The sequence below is a fragment of the Labeo rohita genome, chromosome 6 (genome assembly GCF_022985175.1).
Source record: "Labeo rohita strain BAU-BD-2019 chromosome 6, IGBB_LRoh.1.0, whole genome shotgun sequence".
NCBI lineage: Eukaryota > Metazoa > Chordata > Actinopteri > Cypriniformes > Cyprinidae > Labeo > Labeo rohita.
The window spans coordinates 6,546,511-6,568,349 of record NC_066874.1 but is presented as its reverse complement, the minus strand read 5'-3'; the positions used below and the strand labels follow the sequence as shown (position 1 = coordinate 6,568,349).

The 21,839-nt window shown below is 36.6% G+C and overlaps 1 protein-coding gene across 4 annotated transcripts; it reads left to right on the top strand.

Annotated features, from left to right (window-relative positions):
* Positions 1–1,211: 1,211 nt before the first annotated feature.
* wiza (WIZ zinc finger a) lies at positions 1,212–21,621 on the top strand. 4 transcript variants are annotated; one of them, XM_051112636.1, is made up of 10 exons: positions 1,212–1,311; positions 2,012–2,215; positions 4,558–5,097; positions 5,276–6,106; positions 10,563–11,036; positions 12,230–12,553; positions 13,777–13,991; positions 17,416–17,680; positions 17,800–17,965; positions 20,462–21,621. In XM_051112636.1, exons 2-10 carry the CDS (start codon positions 2,086–2,088, stop codon positions 20,628–20,630), a joined length of 3,114 nt encoding a protein of 1,037 aa, XP_050968593.1. In that variant the 5' UTR covers positions 1,212–1,311; positions 2,012–2,085; the 3' UTR covers positions 20,631–21,621. The 4 variants fall into 4 exon arrangements, with proteins under 4 accessions (XP_050968593.1, XP_050968590.1, XP_050968592.1 ...); XM_051112633.1 differs by having other exon boundaries at positions 13,774–13,991; XM_051112635.1 differs by lacking the exon at positions 1,212–1,311 and adding an exon at positions 1,322–1,604 and having other exon boundaries at positions 13,774–13,991.
* Positions 21,622–21,839: the final 218 nt, after the last annotated feature.

Below are 21,839 nucleotides of genomic sequence, written 5' to 3'. Positions count from 1 at the left end.
TGTGAGGCTCCATCGGAAGAAGCATTCACCACAATTTCCAATAATCGATCCATTTGCACAAATAAAAGCCTAACCGTGTGTGTGTTTGTTTGTTGAATTTCTGACCCTGACAAATTAATTTACCCATTGAACAGTGTCATTAAATGCCAGTACGAATATCAATATGATGTAATAGAAGAATAATGTACACATATATTAATTGCATATGGCATATTTGTAATTTTCCTGAAATAATTTGTATTCTTTATATTACTTGTATGACTGGATAAAAATGTAATCATTAAATGGATCCCAATGAAAATGCACTCGCAAAGCAAGATCTGGGGGTCGTGCACATGACTGGACAGAAAGTGAGGCTTCTATGAAAGGGATTTCTACATTAAAAAGCCTCGAACCGAGGCTTCATCTGGCATGCCCTTTACCACAAGCTCTGATGTCTCGGTTCAAATGTCATTTCACTAGCTGACAGTCATTCAAGTTTTAGCGATCCAAACTTGCTAATGATTTGGGAACACAAATTCGAAAAGGATATGTTGTCCATAAGAACGTAATGACATCTCTCATAAAGGTGTGCATCTTTACAAAGTAAGCAATGGTCTAAAACATTTACACACTAATTAGCACACAAAATACCATTGGTATACTACGTCCGCCGCCTCACCGGAAGTTTTACCCACCTTCTTTTTTTACAGTAGCGTCCCCCGGAAACTTGTGGATAGCGGCTAACAAATCGGAAGTCTTGCCTATAAGCTTACTTCAGCGTTGAAGAATAAGGTGGATAATATTTTTGGCCATACCAATCCAAAAAAAAAAAATTATTGTAGCAGTACTGATACAAAAAGTGTCTGAAACAGAACTCAGTTATTTAAAAACATAAAAATCACTACACTTGAGTTTACTGTATTACATCCATGACAGATTATAAACTAAAAAATACAAGAAAATCTATAAATGTGAATCTTTTACCTTGGTAGGTTGTAAATACTGTGGAATGGCTCACCTGCAGCTTACCTGTACCTTCACAGACAGGTTTTTTTTTCTCTTTATGTGACATTTTATCTTCCAATTTAACATTAGGATGTTAAATGAATCTCCAATTAAAAGTGCAATTAAATGACAATGTCTATTTTGTATGCTAACCTCTCATTCTATTTCTAATAGCAGCCGCTGCCACGCCTCTGTGGCTCGTCCTCGTGGGGTGTTTTCAAAACGAGCTATCGATTGATTTTGCCTGGTTATTGCTGCTCGACTGTGCTGTGTTGATTAAAGTGCCTGCCTTCGCTCCTGTAATACAAGCCTCACCACTTGAAGGTATTTTTAAGCATTATGTGCTTCAACGTTTTGTTTTAAATCTGGTTAGCAACGTGTAGCCGAACAGGCCAGATGTTCTGTGCCTTTGCACAATAGCAAACATGATTAATCGACTTGCATCGGGGGATAAATAATTAGCTCGTGCTAGCTGCATGTGCGCGTCCATTGTGTTATGCTGATGCACGAAATGATTCGAGATAGGAAGTTTGTTTTTGGTTCATGATCACCGACAGCATTAACAAGTCCAGTAATGATACTCGTCACAACAAATGATTATGCATAAATCTAGGCAGGTAATGTTACAGAGAGATAGAAATGTAAAAAAATAACGAGAAAAGGAAACGAATGGCTGTAAGAAGTAAGATGTAAACATTGCCTTTACAAAAACATGTGCCAGAAAACATAATTGCTGTTAAACCATAATAATAAAATAACAAAGTTAAATACATGTTTTCTTTCACGTAGCGTAAGAAGCTTTTCGAATCTTTATTTTGACTTATTTTGTATTTTTTCTTACAGTGATGGCTAATAGATATTTACTATTGTAATGTTACTAATGTAATACTATTTAAAGCAGTAATATCTGTAATTATTATTGTATTTTGGTAACTGTGGTTAAGAGTTTTCAGCTGTATGCAAAAATTATAAATGCCTTTGAGGGTTTTTTTTTTTTTTTTTTTTTTTTTTTTTTTTTTTTTAGGTACGTTGCATTCTTAGAAGAAACTGGTCTAAACTTTAATTTGTTTAGACCAGTGCCAGGAGGAGATTCCAGCCATGGAGAAGACAGCACCAGACACAGCAAAGAAGACAAACACTGCCACCTTGTCTGGAGAAACCATTTCTTCACCGTGTCTGGAGAAAGACTTGGATAAAGACTTAGATAAAGACTTGGGTGACTCTGATTGTAAGTACACTGAAGACTTTTTTTTTTTTAGATGATAAACTGTGTTGAAAAAAAAGGCTAGAATACACTACTCGACTTTTTCAGATTTTTTTTCCAGATTTTTTCCTCTTTTTCGAAAGGGCCAGTATGCAGATATTAGGCAGTAGGAGCTAACAGATTTATATAATATATAATGAGCATAGACTTTATTTATTTATTTATTTATTTATACTTCAGACTGTGATTCAATACAGTTGCAGGATATCATACATGTTTGATATTTTGAGTGATTTTAGAACACATATAGGTAAGGTCCTCAAAATGTTGATTATTTACTAAAATAGGAGGGATCATACAAAATGCATGTTATTTTTTTATTTAGTACTGATCTGAATAAGATATTTCACATAAAAGACATGTACATGTAGTCCACAAGAGAAAATAATAGTTGAGTTTATGAAAATGACCCCGTTCAAAAGTTTACATACGCTTGATTCTTAATCCACAGTTGTTGTTTTTTTCAGTGATAGTTGTTTCCGCTGAACAGTTGCCCGCTTTTTTTTAAGAAAATCCTTTAGGTCCCACAAATTCTTTGGTTTTTCAAAATTTTTGTGTATTTGAACCCTTTCCAACACTGATTGTATGATTTTGAGATCCATCTTTTCAAACTGAGGGACTCATATGCAACTATTACAGAAGGTTCAGATAACCTTTACAAAAAAAAAGGTAAGACAGCGATGTAGGACGATTTTAAATTTGGAGGAGAAAATGAGATGCGAGTTTTTCAACATACTCTAACTGTATTGATCCGGAATACATGTGCACATGCGCATGGCATGGCATGGCACGACATGACAAGACGGGTATTTGAGGTTAAAAAGTATATACATTTTTATTCTTTTTAGAAAACGGCAAATCGTTTCGCTAGATAAGACCCTTATTTCTTGGCTGGGATCGTTTAGAGCCCTTTGAAACTGCATTTAAACTGCATTTTGGAAGTTCAGACTTGCGGACACCATAAAAGTTTCACCATTTGGAGAAATATCCTGAAATGTTTTCCATCAACCATCATAATTGTTTCTTGGATGACAAGGGGGTGAGTACATTATCTGTGATTTTTTTTTTTTTTTTTTTTTTTTTTTTCTGGAAGTACCACAAAGCATTTTCACCCCTTGTCCCACAAGTCGCATATTGAGAAAATGTCCCGTAAGTCTGTTCTTTTTTTAATGATCGTATTAACAAAACGTCAGTGTGTTCTTTTGCCTTTTTAAGAAAGCTTTTAATTTTTTTTTTTTTTTTTTTTTTGCACAAAGGATTTGTGGACCTCATCAAGTGATCTAGAATCACCTATGCGGAAATGGTCGAGCGCACATGGAAAAACACGTTATTCTCCATTCATGTTAACCAATTAAAAAAAATCGATTCCGCTTTCAGACACCACTTTCTTCCTATTTTAGTAGTTCGTTTGAGGCGGTTTCTGTTGTGTCATTTTAATGACAAATGTCTTAAGCACATTATTGTATCAAAATGTGCAAGCACAAATCTCCTCTCTGGTAGATGGATTCTCTTCACTCTCATAAAAATGACGCGCTTTCTCTCGCTTGCATGTGCACGCTCAGAAACACAGATCAGTGCATATGACAACGGATGTAATCAGTATTTACATAGCATAACAGTAGAAAATGTATCAGTCTCACACGTGTCCCGCATTGTTCCGCAAAATCAGATCTATGTCTCGCAACAGCCCTATTGCCAGGTGGTCACCCTATCTGGAAGTGAACTACTCCTTTAAGAGCCAGGGGGTGAAAACTTTTTTGAATTTGAAGATCAGGGTAAATTAAACTTATTTGTCTTCGGGGAAACCAAAGTATCCTCTGTAGCTTCTGAAGGGCAGTACTACATGAAAAAAAATGTACACACCTTCATTCTGTTCAAAAGTTTTCACCCCTGGCTCTTAATGCATCATTTTTCCTTCTGGAGCAGGGACTCATGAACAACTATCACTAAACAAACAAAAAAAAAAACCCACAGCTGTGGATCATTCAGGTAAGAACACAGTATTAAGAATCAAGTGTATGTAAACTTTTGAACAGGGTCATTTTTATAAATTCAACTATTATTTTCTCTTGTGGACTATATGTAAATGACTTTTATGTGCAATATCTTATTCAGGGTAGTACTAAATAAAAAAAAAATAACATTTGTTTTGTATGATCTCTCTTATTTTGGTAAAATAATCAACATTTTGCAGATTCTGCAAGGTGTATATAAACTTTTGACCTCAATGTCTGTATTTAACCTCATCGTGAGAAACTGAACTTTTATTATATTTACACATTATGCATTTTCTCTCTTTCTTACAGTAGGCATCCATAGTTGTGAGTTTTGTGGGACCAATTTTGAATCCAGACGAGGTCTCTCCAGTCATGCCCGGTTTCATCTCAGACAAATGGGAGTGGCTGTGTCTGACAGTAGTGGAGCCCCAATAGATCTCCTGTACCAATTAATGAAAGAAAAAGGTGGAACTCTCCCCAAGCTCAAAAAACAGGTCAAACCTGTTCAAAAATTCAAAACAAAGTCCCCCAACCTCAAAAAGGACACTGGGCCCAAACTGAAGATTAAAATATCCAACCTCGTAAAGAAAAAATATGCCCTTTCCTCATCTTCCCCCATTGCTGTAAAGGGATCAGCAGCATCTGCTCGTTCTTCTTCGCCTTTCGCTGTAGGGAAGCCTCGTAAAGTGTCTTTAAAGAAGGTTGTAGTGTCTACTCCAACTTCAGCCTTGTCTGTTCATAAGGAAGTGGAATACAGGCTCAGTGATGGCAGTCCGTCTACCTCCCTCTCAGTGGCCTCAACCAAGCCTCTCTGGGCCCCTCAGGAAACAGATGCCCCACTCAATTTAGGTGAGTAACGGTATTAAAAATGTTTTGGTATGTGCTTGAAAGTTGGTACATTTTAAAAAAAAAACTTGTACTAGCAAATTTTATTAGTCTATAAAGCAAGCTAGTTAAAATGATGAAGCAATCCTTGCATGTAACATTCCAATCAGTTTTAAAAATGTGTTCTGTGCTTTTTCACCAGAAACTATGTTGAATTCTACTGTGAGGGATGACACCCATGTATGTGAATTATGCGGAGCGTGGTACGAGACCCGTAAAGGTCTGTCCAGCCACGTGCGGGCCCACCTGCGGCAGTTTGGTGTGATTTTAGACTCTAAGGGTTCTCCTATAGACATGCTTCATAAATTTATTCAGAGTGAGGACTTTAAGGAAAAGGCCAGTGCTGTGCATTGGGAAGGGTCGGATTTCGACGATTACACATCACCCTCCTCCACTCCTTCCACCTCATCAGCCATCAGCAAGAATCCCCCTCTTGCTCCTCTGTCAGTTAAAGGACTGACATCTATTCGTCCAACACCTCCCCCAATCAAAAAGAAGAACATTTCTCAGGACATTTCAGGAAACTTGCCCCTCAGCGATAAAGTACTATTTAAATCCCCTCCTTCAGCCAAAACGCAGAAGATTTCACAAGATGTTTCAGAGAACTTGCCACTCAGTGGCCAGATAGAATTGAAATCACCACCCTTAAAGAAAAAGCAGAAGATTTCACAAGATGTTTCAGGGAACTTGCCAGTCAGTGGCCAGATAGAATTGAAGTCACCACCCTTAAAGAAGAAGAAGAAGATTTCTCTAGATGCTTCAGGAATCTCGCCCCTCAGTGATAGTGCAGAATTAATATTATCGCCCCCAAGCAAAAAGCAGAAGATTTCTACAGATGTTTCAGAGGACTTGTCTTTCAGCAAGAAAACAGAATTGAAATCACCTCCCTCGGTGGCGAAGCCGAAGATTTCTCCAGATGTTTCAGCGAGCTTGGCCCTTGGCAAAAACGCAGATTTTAAAACACCCGCTCAAGGTGAAAATTGACATTTATTTTATTTATTTTTTATTTCATTTTATTTTTGAATAGTGTTTGAATACCTTGTTGATAATTATTAGGCACATTGATATTCTGGTCTTTTTTTTTTTTTTCAAGCACATTTTACCAATTCCAAACCACATCAATCTTAATAACTACTATTATTTTTGCATTTAAGCATTAATAAGTGATATAATTGTCCATAAAGTCTGGTAGTGAAAAGCTCCTTATATTCAGATGTGCATAATTATTGGGTACATTTTCTATTACAGATAAAATCAAAAAAGAGATTTAACTCTCTTTGAAAAGTGAGAAGGATGCAATACTAATGCAATACTAGAATTTGCAGAGTTAAGGCATGACCATTGGACAGCAAAATGCTCTTTTCTGGCTCATTTTTATATATATATATATATATAAAATGTGTTTTGTTTTGTTTTTTTATCAGTAACAATATGCATGTATAGTACCATCCAAAAGTTTGAGATTTGGAAAATTTAATATTTTAATTCAGTAAGAATGCATTAAATTTATCAAAAGTGACAGTACAGACTTTTACACTGTCTCAAAAAATGCATATATATATATATATATATATATATATATATATATATATATATATATATATACACAGGGGTTGGACAGTGAAACTGAAACACCTGGGTTTAGACCACAATTAGTATGGTGTTTGGCCTCCTTTTGCAGCCAATACAGCATTATTTCATCTTGGGAATGACAAATACAAGTCCTGCACAGTAGCCAGAAGGATTTTGAGCCATTCCTTTCGCAGAACAGTGGCCAGGTCACTATGTGATGTTGGTGTATGAAAACATTTCCTGACTCGCTCCTCCAAAACACCCCAAAGTGGCTCAATAATATTCAGATCTGGTGACTGTGCAGGCCATGGGAGATGTTTAACTTTACTTTGATGTTCATCAAATCACTCTTGTCACCAGTCTTGCTGTGTGTATTGGTGCATTATCATCCTAATACACGGCACCACCTTCAGGGTACAATGTTTGAGCTATTGGGTGCACATAGTCAACCTTCACACTCTGCTCTTATTGGTGGAATGTGCGATCAGTAAAGACTGGCCACCAGGCTGCATAAATATAGCCATGAAACCTCCAACACTATATTGGCCAGTGTTTCAGTTTCATTGTCCAACCCCTGTATATATATATATACAGTGAGGTCAATAAGTATTTGATCACCCTGTGATTTTGCAAGTTCTCTTACTTAGAAATCATGGAGGGGTCTACAATTTTCAGCATAGGTGCATTTCCACTGTGAGAGACAGAATCTAACAACAAAAATCCGGAAATCACATTGTATGATTTTTTAACAATTTATTTGTGAATTACTGTGTCAAATAAGTATTTGATCACTTGCTTATCAGCCAGATTTCTGACCCTCAAAGACCTGTTATTTAGCTTTTAAATAGTCCAGCTACACTCTGCTAATGATTCTAAATTAGTAGCACCTGTTTGAGGTCGTTAGCTGTCATAAAGACACCCGTGCACCCCACAATCAGCCAAAGTCTAAGTAGCAACATGGGCAAAACCAAAGAGCTGTCAAAAGACATAAGAGACAAAATTGTAGACCTTCACAAAGCTGGAAAGGGCTACGGGGCAATTGCCAAGCAGCTTGGTGAAAAAAGAACAACTGTTGGAGCAATTGTCAGAAAATGGAAGAGGCTAATGATGACTGTCAATGTCCCTCGGACTGGGGCCCCACGGAAGATCTCTCCTCGTGGGGTATCAATGATGCTAAGAATGGTGAAGAATCAGCCCAGAACTACACGGGAGGAGCTGGTCAATGCCGTGAAGAGAGCTGGGACCATCGTTTCCAAGGCTACTATCAGTAATACACTAAGACATCATGGTTTAAAATCTTGCATCGCACGGAAGGTTCCCCTGCTTAAGTCAGCCCATGTCCAGGCCCGTCTGAAGTTTGCCAGGGACCATCTGGATGATCCAGAGGAGTCATGGGAGAAAGTCCTGTGGTCAGATGAGACCAAAATAGAACTTTTTGGTCTTAACTCCATTCGCCGTGTTTGGAGGAAAAAGAATGATGAGTATCATCCCAATAATACCATACCTACAGTGAAGCATGGGGCTGGAAGCATCATGCTCTGGGGGGGTGTTTTTCTGCACAGGGGACAGGACGACTGCACTGTATTAAGGAGAGGATGAACGGGGCCATGTATTGTGACATATTGGGAAAAAACCTCCTTCCCTCAGTCAGAGCATTAAAGATGGGTCGTGGCTGGGTCTTCCAACATGACAATGACCCAAAGCACACAGCCAGGAAAACCAAAGAGTGGCTCCGTAAGAAGCATATCAAAGTTCTGGAGTGGCCTAGCCAGTCTCCAGACCTAAATCCAATAGAAAATCTTTGGAGGGAGCTGAAACTCCGTGTTGCTCAGCGACAGCCCCGACACCTGACAGATCTAGAGAAGATCTGTATGGTGGAGTGGGCCAAAATCCCTCCTGCAGTGTGTGCAAACCTGGTGAAGAACTACAGGAACCGTTTGACCTCTGTAATTGTTAACAAAGGCTTCTGTACCAAATATTAAAAATTTTTTGACTCAAGTGATCAAATACTTATTTGACACAGTAATTCACAAATAAATTGTTAAAAAATCATACAATGTGATTTCCGGATTTTTGTTTTTAGATTCTGTCTCTCACAGTGGAAATGCACCTATGCTGAAAATTGTAGACCCCTCCATGATTTCTAAGTAAGAGAACTTGCAAAATCACAGGGTGATCAAATACTTATTGACCTCACTGTATATATATATATATATATATATATATATATATATATATATATATATATATATATATATATATATATATATATATATATATATATATATATATATATATTTTTTTTTTTTTTTTTTTTTTTCTTTGTTCATCCTAGAACCCTGAGAAAAATGATCATGATCTCCGAAAAATAAGTGTAAAAAAATAAAACGTATTAAAACAGAACACAGTTATTTTAAATTTTAATAGTATTTTCCAATATTAAAGCTTTTAGTGTATTTGTAATCAAATAAACACATCAGAAATTCACTGCAAAAATTTTACTGACCCCAAGCTTTTGAACAGTAGTGTATCTAATATGCAGATGAAAATTTGCTGATGATATACTCAGCCCCATGTAATCCAAGATGTTGATGTCTTTCTTTCTTAAGTCGAAAAGAAATTAAGAAATTAAAACATTCCAGGATTTTTCTTCATATAGTGGACTTCATCAGTGGCGAATGGGATGAAGGTGCAAAATTGCGGTTTCAGTGCAGCTTCAAAGGGCTCTACATGATCCCAGCAGAGGAATAAGTGTCTTACATAGCGAAACAGCTGGGCATTTTCTAAAAAAAAAATAAAGCCCTTTGAAGCTGCTTTGAAACTGCATTTTGGACCTTCAGCCCGTTGGCTCCCATTGAAGTCCACTAAATGAAGAGAAAATTCCCAGAATGTTGTCCTCAAAAAACTTAAATTCTTTTCAGTTGAAGAAAGAAAGACATCTTGGATGACATGGGGATTTTCATTTTCATTCTAGAAGTGAACCCCTTAAACCTACAACAACTTCACAGGGAGCAGTAAGGCATGATTTTACATTTAATAACTAACAAACTTTGGTTTTTGATCAGTCTTTAACTCATATCAAAATATACCATAACATACAGTTCTGTAACAAAAAAAAATGTGTCCTGACCAGAGGCTGTGTTAGACTTTACCATTGTCTGTCATTTTGACAGACAGGGTCGTAAAAATTCTGTCAAAATCTATTATTACCTGTCATTTAATTTTTCATATTTTAACTATTCTAACACATTTAATGGCTATAACACATTTAACTGCCTAACTTTTAATATTCATCCCCACACCCCGCAGTGACAGCGATTTTAATATATTCTCATTTTTATTAACCAATATCGATTCATAAATCCCAATCAATTATTTAGTCTATGCTGTTTTCAGTTGAATGAACAGTACATAGTACGCCTCCAATCCAATAAATCGGAATAGGATAAGCTTTTTGTTACTTTACTACAAAGTCTCAGATTTCAAATTCTCTTCATTTCATTAGGAAATTCAAGCAGTAAATACCGTTTTGGTGCTCTTTAATGTGGCGGGATGGATTGTTGTAGCTTCTGAGTACGTAATCTAATCGTCTGTGCGTAATCAAACGCATAGCAAAAGATTTGTGACAGTTTCATTTTTGTTCTGGATCCCCTGCTCTGCTGCAACACTGGAGTGCACTTGTCACCTACTGGGCAGGGGTGGGAATTACAGTTAGAGTTTACAATAGATCACCCTCAGTGTAATCTGTCAAAGTGACGGAGGGACGGCTTTCAGATTTTTATGTCACTGATAAATTTTCGGTTAACCCGACCTCTGGTTCTGACATACTTTCCTCTTCTTTTTTTGCCATACCATAGGTGAGCCATCCAAAGATGTCAGCTGTGAATTCTGTCATGAGAAGTTTAAGAAAAGTCAGAGCCTGGCCAGTCATGCACGCTATCATCTGCGTCAGATGGGCATCACCGAGTGGTCCGTCCACGGGTCTCCCATGGCCACTCTGCGAGAGGTCATGGCCCAGCGTGGTAGTTCTGCGGGATCTCTCAGTCCCCTTGGTCCGCCATCACTGACCCCACCTGTATCCCCCTCTGTACCTCCTTCTGTACCCCCTCTCCTCGCATCCCCTAAACCCATTACCCAGCCTTCCTCTCCTTCTCCTGTTCCTCGCAAAGTTCCAAAGGCCAAGAAAGGCTTCAGGACTGTGATACCAAAACCAAAGGACGAGCCTGTGGAAGTGGATATATCTATCATAGAGTCTCCTAAGCCACAAAGTGCTCCCACCAGCCCTTTAACACCTCTGTCTGACTCTAACACAGTTAGATCACCTGTGATTGGTGAGTAAAAACTAGTTACTTCTGTTAGTATTTTTTCTTCACATAATACTGCAATTAATTAATATGATGACAGTTATAGAGATAGTAGTCTCGCGTAGCCAGACCTTCAGACTGACGGCTGAAGGTCTGGAATTCATAGCAGCTTACTTTGGCCAAGGCCCGCCCATAAGGCCGTTTGACCGACATGTCAAACAACCAATCACAGTTCGTTTCGTTCAGCGTCACGTTTCGGGGGCGTGGAAATGTCCCCACAACAACAGACCGGCGTGCAACAAGTCAGTCAGCATAGAAAATCAAAGAAGGAGAACAAAACAAGCAGTAAGTCATTGATCTGTTCGTGCACGTATAACAACAATGGCGTCTGCATTATATCTCTTTTTGTCTCCACTAAGTGCCTCAAACAAAACTCCTGGACATCTCTTAAAGAGTCTATGCCGTGGACCTCGCATACTTTTGAGAATCCTACGTTTAGCTGATCTTGATAAATGCTCATTGTCACTCATGTAAACACGACAGCTTTTCTTCTGCAATCACACGTCTGTGCTTTGTTTCCCGGCGGACCGAAAATAAACACGACACTCGCGTCCCCCGGAAATCCGATAAAATTCAACCAATCAGATGACGACTTCGACATTCCTGAAGTGTTTCCAGTTAAGTGTACCATATGCATCAGACATTTAGCCAACGTTCCGTGGGCGTGACGTCTGAGGCTGAGACTATAGAGATAGTTCACCCAAAAATTCAAATTTTGTCATTTTATTACTCACCCTCATGTCGTTCCATATCCGTAAAACCACCGTTCATCTTCAGAACACAAATTAAGATATTTTGATGAAATTCAAGAGATTTGTGACCCTGCATAGAAAGCAACGCAACTGAAACTTTGAAGACCCAGAAAGGTAGTAAGAACATTGTTAAAATAGTGACATCGGTGGTTTAACCATAATTTTATGAAGCTACTTTTTGTGTGCAAAGAAAATGAAAATAACAACTATTGTTTTCTGAGAAATTTAAAATTAAGTAAATCTGTGCTTAAAACATAAATAGCTGTCAGTGGGTTATGAAAGCCTGTTTTCCTGTTTTAAAAGTCTTAAATTTACCTTCATAAAACCTGCAGAACCCTGGTAAAGTATCACGTTTTATTGTGATCACTTGTTTTGTTCGGTTTATGATGACTTGTCTGTGTTCCACAGCCCCAAAACCTGAGAAGCAGGAGCCCAAACCATTCGTATGCTGTGATTACTGCGGTGAGATGTTTGATACTCGTAAAGCCCTGTCCTGTCACGCACGTGGTCACTTACGACAGCTGGGAGTAAGGTGGTCCCTGAAAGTCCCACCCATAGAGGCCCTGTATGAGCTCATGAAGAGGGAGGGCACTCAACGGGCATCCCAAATCAAATCCGAACCTGCATCAGGGAAAAGTGCAGTGCAGTGGAAAAAAACAGCATCCTCACCTCAGGCATTAACTCTGTCACCCGGGAAAAAAGAGCAAGCTGCTTCAGACAGCACGTCTGCAGGTAAACTCAGTCGATTTTTTTCGTAATTGCGTGATTATTTGTCTCTCAGTAACATTAACATTATAACCTCCCAAAAATGCACAAAACAAGGGTTAGGGTCGTCTTTTTGCTGTGAAATCGTTATTGATTTTTGTAATGTAAATGTAAAAATGACTGTTTGTAATTTCAAGATGAAGACTTGCTGGAATGAAGCAGCTTATTATATCCATACATCATTTTTTTTTTTTCAGAAAAATAATTTTAAAATATATCAAAAACAGTTGAGGTCAAAAGTTTATAAACACCTTGCAGAATCTGCAAAATGTTCAATATTTTACCAAAACAAGAGGTGGGGGGTGGGTGAAAACTTTTGAAAGGAATGAAGATGTGTACATTTTTCTTATTTTGTCTAAATATCTTTTTTTTTTTCATTTAGAACTGCTCTTCAGAAGCTACAGAAGGTACTTACAAGGAGGCAAAATAAGTTAAATTTACCCTAATCTTCAAATTCCAAAAGTTTTCACCCCCGGCTCTTATTTCATTGTGTTTCCTTCTGGAGCATCAGTGATTGTTTGAACCTTCTATAATAGTTGGATATGAGTCCCTCAGTTGTCCTCATTGTGAAATGATGGATCTCAAAATCACACCGTAATTGTTGGAAAGGGTTAAAGCGCACAAAAATGCTGAAAAACCAAAGAATTTATGGGACCTGAAGGATTTTTATGAAGAACAGCAGGCAGTTTAACTGTTCAGGACAAACAAGGGACTCATGAACAACTATCACTAAACAAAATAAAACAGCTGTAGATCATTAAGGTAGCAACACAGTATTAAGAATCAAGTGTATGTCAACTTTTGAGCAGGGTCATTTGTATAAATTCAACTATTCTTTCTCTTGTGGACTAAATGTACTCAGGTCAGTACTAAATAAAAAGTAATGCATTTTGTATGATCCCTCTTATTTTGGCAGAATAACAAAAAAAAACCAATTCATAGATTCTTCAAGGTGTATGTAAACTTTTTGACTTTTGACCTATACTGTATGTTACATCAGGCTTTTGAGGAATGATTATATATATTTCTCAGTTATTATTATAAGTACAGTTGTATTTCATTTTACATATAATCAAATTAAGTCGCAAAGTGCAAACTGACCAAAGCTGACTCTGTCAAGACATTATATTGAATGTGCTGTGTCTACTCTCATGTCTTGTGTTCTCCACTCTCTACTCTTTCTGCAGCAGGCTGTGATGCTACTTGTGAACTCTGCGGCTTTGATTTTGAGAATCGAAAGGCACTGGCCAGCCACGCAAGAGCCCACCTGAGGCAGCAGGGAGTGGATTGGAAGGTGATTGGCTCTCCTATTGAGACCCTGGCGGCCTGGATGAAGAGCGAGCCGGAGAAGGTAGCAGAGCTTCATAAAAGCTACATGAAGGGGGACTTGCCTCTTGTTAAGAAGGTGAGTCTAGGTAAAATTGTTGATCTAATACTATTCTATTTGTTTTTCTTATCTCTTTAGGAAAGGGTTTTGAATTGCTATAAGCATAAACATGTTGTTACATTTGTTATCATTTGTTAGATGTAGACTTAAAACATGAGGTAAGATGTATTATCCTAAAACAAATTTTGGTAACACTTTACAATAAGGTGGCATTTGTTAACATTAGTTGATGCATTAACATGAATGAACAATGAACAATACATTTATTACACTATTTATTTATCTTTGTTAATGTTAGTTAATAAAACAATACAGTTGTTCATTGTTCATGCTAGTTCACAGTGCATGCTAACAATTTTAATAATACATTAGTAAATGCTGAAATTAACATTAAGATTAATAAATGCTGTAGAAGTATTGTTCATTCTTAGTTCATGTTAACTAATGTAGTTAACTAATGTTAACTAATAAAACTTATTGTAAAGTGTTACTCAAATTTCTTATGCAATTTTGCCTCTCAGGTCAATGTGAACTTTAACTCTCTTAATGCATTCAAAACTTTCATACTTTTTTTGCATTCCAGGTCCATTTGGACCCAAAGGATCATTATTCTATAAAGCAGTAAAAACTTAATATTTTGTATCTGATCAGTGAATGTACAAAAAGTCAAAGTGTTGAATGTAATTTCCGTGTTATTACTGCATTTACCTCTTTTTATTAATTAAAAAATGACACATTAACCACACCAAAAAAAATGATGCAAAATATACCTAAATTTTTTTCCAATATTAATGAGAATTTTTTTGAATAGATAATTGTATGAAACCTACATATTTATTTTTAATAAAAACAACATAAATATGAGTTTTCAAACAAAATAATATAATATTTATCATATTTAAAAAATTCAGTCCCAAAATTGTGAGCGATACGGGAAAAGTAATATAACTTCATTAAGAATTTTGCTAAAGGTATTTTTGACACTCAGTGGTACCATAAGTACCTGGGTCCAAAATGATCCAAATATGAAATTTGTAACATTTTTAAATGGTTATGTATCTTTAAAAATAAAAATCTTATCTTCAGAAAAAAGCATTGGCAAAGAATGTTCAGATTTTTTTTATTTTTTTTTTTTTTTACTGGAAAATACTGATCCTACTGATACTACAAAAATACTGGTTGATTTGTTATCTTCCGCAGTATCTGTGTTCCTGAGTAGTTCACTTCCAAAACAAAAATTTACAGATAATGTTCTCACCCCCTTGTCATCCAAGATGTTCATGTCTTTCTTTCTTTCAGTCATAAAGGAGATGTTTTTTGAGGAAAACATTTCAGGATTTCTCTCCATATAGTGGACTTCTATGGTGCCCCCGAGTTTGAAATCCAAAATGCAGTTTAAATGCAGCTTCAAAGGGCTCTAAATGATCCCAGCCGAGAAAGAAAGGTCTCATTTAGTTAATTGATATATATATATTTTTTTTTTTGTTGTTGTTTTTTTTTTTTTTACATTACAATTTATATACTTTGTAACCTCAAACACTTGTCTTGTCTAGGTCTGTTTTTTTCCGATTGTCGAAAAACTCCCATTTCATTTTCTCCTCCAACTTCAAAATCATCCTACATTGCTGTTTTACATTTTTTGTTGGTTTTGATTTTTTGGAAAGGGCATTTGATCTTCTTTGCACGTTCACTTTGTAAACACTGGGTTGGTACTTCTGCAGCAACTTAGGATGATTTTGAAGTTGGAGGAGAAAATGAGATGGGAGTTTTTCAACATACCCTAACTATCTTGAACTGGAAAAAACAGTTTGCGCAGACATATAAGACATATATATATATATATATATATATATATATATATTAGGGGTGTGCAAAGCAGCCGGTATTTGTATCTGTATTTGTATTTGTTGATGGGAAAAGTATTTGTATTTGTATTTGTATTTGTATTCGAGTAAAATTCAAAATAGGCGTAAAAATCCTGTTTTTTTGCGTTACACTTCTACACACTTTTTTTGGCTGGTGGAGGACCAAGAGATGGCTCAGCAGCAGCCACACTCTTTTCTGTTTGGTTGCCCAAATCCATGTGAGGAGTTTCAACTAAGTTAATGAGTGACGGGAAGCTATGCTAAGGTTAACTGGGGATTCGCTCTCTAAACGTGGGGTATTAAAATTGCTTTTGAATGCGCGCGCGCGTTTTACTTTCGGTTTCGTTTTAACGATGGCGCTAAACTCTCTGCGGTGCTGAGCGTCCATTCCACAATACAAGACATTAATTTAACAAAACTATTCAAAAGTGGTGGGACACAAACGGGATTTTGAAAAGTGTGTCCCCAGTGGAAATTACGCCCCTGCGTGAGTGGAGTTATCATTTGATGTGAATGTATGCCAGAATGTGCGCTGTAGCACAAAATATAGTATATTTCTTCAAAAGCAGATTGTGGAGACATTTTAATTCTCCACAATCAAAAATCGTCATATCACACACCCCTAACTACAATGTAGTTTGTGCAAATCTGGAACAGAGGTTGGTTAAGAGAGAAAAAACGGCCGGTTCCGAGTTTCAGCGGAGCGCAGTGTCAGTGACAGGGAGTGATTGACGACTAATATCTAAATTCTGCATTAAAGTTAAGAATGTAAAGATCAAGTTTAGTTAGTTATGTAATGTTGGAGAGAACGGCGAAACTGTCACTGTATCAGCTCACAGCAGTCTGGGCAGTATTAGGCTAGCGAAAGTTTTGTAAAGAAATAAAAACAAGTCGCACCACAATACTTTCTCGCACTCGCACAAATGCTTCCGAATATATTTTGAGGTCGCGCAGATTAAATTTTGGGAGCATATGCGACGGTCGCAATTTCGAGCCCTGCCCCCAACCCCTCCGACTCCTGAATGTCACCCACTCACTCACTCATGCAGGCATGCACTGCGGTCTCATGAGGAAACGCAGCTTTTTGATATAAAGTTTTTCTTGTTCCCGAATACAAATATTTTTTTAAGTATTTGTTCGAAATAAGTATTTGTAAAAAGCACGCTATTTGTGCCTTTCCGAATACCGTATTCGGGTTCGGCTCCACCCCTAATATATATATATATTTTTTTTTTTTTTTTTTTTTTTTTTTAACTAATCGTTTCGCTAGATAAGACCTTTCTTCCTCGGCTGGGATTATTTAGAGCCATTTGAAGCTGCATTTAAACGGCATTTTTGAAATTCAAACTCAGGAGCACCATAGACGTCCATTATATGGAGAGAAATCCTGAAATGTTTTTCTCAAAAAACAATTTCTTTACGACTGAAGAAAGAAAGACATGAACATCTAGGATGACAAGGGGGTGAGTACATTATCTGTAAATTCTTGTTCTGGAAGTGAACTACTCCTTTAAGATCTTCAGCAACATCTTGTATCGTTGAAATTCACAAAATGTCTTTTTGTCTCTCTGTTGTAGGCCTCCAGAAGAACCTCCACTCCGTACTCTTCCTCAGACTCTGAGTCTGTCCGCCTTGGTTCTCACAAAGCTTCATCAGCAGCTCAAGACTCTGCAGGTCACCCACAGGTATCCCAACTTTCCAAAGCAACTAGAGAAGGCAAAGCAGGGATGAGCCACTCCTCCTCATCACACAAGAAACGGTCTTCATCATATGAACTATCCTCAAACAGCTTGATCCAGATCCCCACAGCACGCAGTGAACTGAACGTTCGTTCACCTCGAGGTAAGGGAAATATATGTATATTTTGGCTACAAGGCTACAAATTTTCTATTAACTGAGTTTTAACTGAGTTTTCACCAATAAATCACATTAATATGCATCTGTCACTGTCCTTGTCTTAGGCTGTGAACGGCGTCCTCCAAAGCATTTATCGCACTCTGAGAGTGTATCAGGGGAAACTGAACCTTCAAAGCCTTCTCGGGCTGGAAACATTCCATCCTTGGTGCCGAGACCACCAGAGCATAGCTTAGTAAAGCTGGTAGGAAAGGTGTACTCCCTTAAGTGCAGGTGAGTTCAAACAACTAATCAGTTTGTATTCAATGAACTTGGTGATTTTGCTGTCTGAAAATAGTGTGCTCACTGAGAAGCTGCCTGAATCTTGATCCAATTCTCCTTCCACTTTGCTGTCTGTGCCTTAGATGATTCAAGGTCAGGGGTCTAGCATTAAAGAAGTCCACTTCCAGAACAACAATTTACGAATAAGTAACTCACCCCCTTTTTTCTAAGATGTTCATGTCTTTCTGTCTTCAGTCATAAAGAAATTATGATTTTTGAGGGAAACATTTCAGGATTTTTCTCCGTATAATGGACTTGATTGGTGAACTTCATTTTGAACTTCCAAAATGCAGTTTAAATGCAGCTTCAGAGGGCTCTAAAGATCCCAGCCGAGGAAGAATGGTCTTATCTAGCAAAACAATCAGTCATTTTGTGGACTTATGCTTTAAAGCGTAAAGCATACTTTTATGCATACATGCCCATGACATGAATTTCATCATCAGCACTGTACACACTTCATTTTGGATAAGTGCTTGTGTGAGGGGGTTAAAAGATAACCACAACTGTGCTTTAAACAAGTGCAGACACATTTATCACTCATAACATTTTGAGAGAAAAGGTACAGACACTGGGCTAGAAAAAAATCTTTCTAGTGTGCATGTGTCGAGTCCCTATGTTCATGCACGCTATCAAAGAAAGTATGTTTTGAAAAGGGTTTGTGTTTGATTGTGCACATAACCATAAAAAATAACCAAAATATACTTTGAGCTTAAAGTGATATCTACTCAGTTACTCATTTGCTCACTTGTTTTACCTCCACTTGTTCCACACCTTTGTTTTTTTTCTTCTGTTGATCAAAAAAATTATATTTTGAAGAATGTGGTTAACCACACAGACAATAGACACTATTTTTTTTTTCATACTGTTGAATTTGATGGCTACTATTCAAAATATCTACTTTTATGATTTTTAACCACATAAAAGTGATTAAATTAAAATTATAATAAATATAAAATTATAATTCCCTGAATATTACATTATGTGAGCATGTTTCAGCCACTGAATAAAAATTCACAATTCTGACTTTTTCCTTGCAATTGTGTTTTACATCTCGCAGTTCTGACTTTTTTTTTTCTCAGAATTGAGGTATAAACTCGCAGTTGGCTGTTATAAAGTCCAAACTACAAGATATAAACTTGCAATTCTGACCTTTTTGTCAGAATTAATTGCATGATATGAACATGCAATTACGAGTTATAAAATCTTTTTTTCTCAGAATTGCATGATATGAACCCGCAATTACGAGTTATAAAATCAGATTGCAAGATATAAGCTTGCAATTCTGACTTTTTTTCTCACAATTGCATGATATAAATTTGCAGCTATGAGTTATAAAATCAGAATATTGAGATATAAACTCACAATTCTGACTTTTTTTTTTTTTTTATTCAGATTTGCATGATTTAAACTCGTAATTACGAGTTATAAATTTTTAATTGTGAGAAATAAACATGCAATTCTGACTTTTCTTTCAGAATTGCATGATATAAATTTGCAATAACACGTTATAAAATCAGAATTTGTGGCAAAGTCACAATTTAGACTTTTTTTTTTTTTTATTCAAAATTGCATGATATGAACTCGCAGTTGAGTTATAAAATCAGAATTGCAAGATATAAACTCACAATTCTGACTTTTTTTCTCGGAATTGCATTATAAATTTGCAGTTGCGAGTTATAAAATTTAGAACTGCAAGATATAAACTCACAATTCTGAATTTTTGTTTTTTTGTTTTTTTACCCCAACTCAGAATTGCATGATATGGACTCGCAATTACGAGTTATAAAATCAGAATTAATAAAGTCCAATTCTGAGGGGGGGTGTTTACTTGCAGTTTTGTATTAAAAAAATCAGAACTGTGAGATAAAATCACATTTACCTTTGTGTATTTTTTTTTTATTATTCAGTGGTAGAACACAGCTTCCATACATTTCCATACATTTTATGGTGATAATCGTTCACAAGTCCCTTAATTGTCCCGAGTAGTTTAACTGCCCACTTTTCTTCAGAAAAATCCTTCAGATTCTGCACATTCTGTGCTTTTCCAGCATCTTCTGCATATTTGAATCTTTTTCAACAGTGACGGTATGATTTTGAGTATGATCTATCTTTTTAGACGGAAGACAATTGAGAGATTCCTACACAACTAGTACAAAAGAATCAAACATTCACTGATGCTTCAATAAAAGGCAACTTTTTGAATACTGTTATTTTGTCTAGTAGGAAACATGTATCAAGTATCTTAATTTGCTTCTGAAAGGCAGTACTAAATTTTATATATATATATATATATATATATATAATATGATCGTTAAACAAAGTAATTTATATCCTGTTGAATCTGTCCTGAATCATGTCGCCCCAGTAGTTGCCATAATGCAATCATTGTAATTAAAACTATCTGCTAAAAACTAGAACAGTAAGTGATCATTACTTATGATTTGACAGGTTTTGTGAGGAGGTTTTCCGAGGGCCGCTCTCCATACAGGAGGATTGGGTGATCCACCTACAGCAGCACATCCTCAAGCTGAAGAAAGATTCAGCCTCAGCCTCATCACCGCAGCCTCCTCTCAGTCACAGCGACGCGCCGCTGCTCATTGGCCCTCAGGCTGTCTAGATGCTCTTTCTGCTGTGGTCTTTCTTTTCAAATTATGCAATTACACTACACTGACTTTTAAATTACAAGTATAGCTTTATTACCTGGACCTTGACTGTCAACTGTGATGTGGATTTTGTCCTGTTTCATTGAGTTTTTCTAAGACACTACTGAAAGAGCTTGACCACAGAAGTTTTTACACATCAGGTGTTGTCCAGTGGTGTGATTGGGATGATTTGAATGTATTTTACTTTTGTATTGTATTTCACTGTTTACAATGTGTTACCACATTTTAGCTGTTTTCTTGATTAACAAGATTTCAAACCTGTTTGATATTGTACTTAAAGTTTGAAACAGTACTTAAAGTGTTTAGTTTTAAATGAGGTTTTATTGTTTTATGAACAAAATTGTGTAGACCAGCATTTGGTCATTGAGATGAAGATATTGTTCTTATTTTTTAATGTAGTGCTTAGAATTTTGAAAGCAGTGCTTCTTACAATGACCTGATTTTTCAATGCCAAAAAAATGCAATAAAACAGATTTCTACAGATTTTCATTTCTATGTATTTTACAGAAACCAGCACTACTTCTCTGCAGGCCTTGTCATGTGATCCCAGCATTAAATGAAACTTTAATATGTCTTGTTTTTACTAACACTTTTTTTTTTTTTTTTGTATATTTTTAACAGTACCAGATAAATTAGTCAGCAGTGTGATTCTATTACATGTACTTGTGTATTTGTCTTTGTAAAATGCTGTGCCAGTGTCTGGTTGGAGTAAAGGCTGTTTTATACTCCAACAGCAAATATTAAATACTTTCCAGAATGTATATGGAAATATACATTTCCATATACGTTATTTCTCTGTTTTTTTTTCACCGTCATCTTGGTCTCAGGTTTTGCAAGGTTTAATTCAATAATCTTTGAATTAAACTGTCCATGGCAAGCTGTTGTCCTTGCAAAATAATTGAATTAAGTGCAGTATTAAGACAGCTTTTATACCTGCATTTGATAACCAGCTAATAAAGACTTTAAATCTATTTACTGCTTTGCTGGTCATTTATAGGCTACTGTGTTTTATTGAAACCTCAACGCAATAAATTCACCATACAATTTGTGTCTCTTGTATTGGAGACATAATAAGAGAATGATATTCCCAGAGCTACTCTCCCTTTCCGCTTTTTATGGCTGTTTTTCGCTCATGAGGTCTGCTAATGCTATATTCCTGTGTA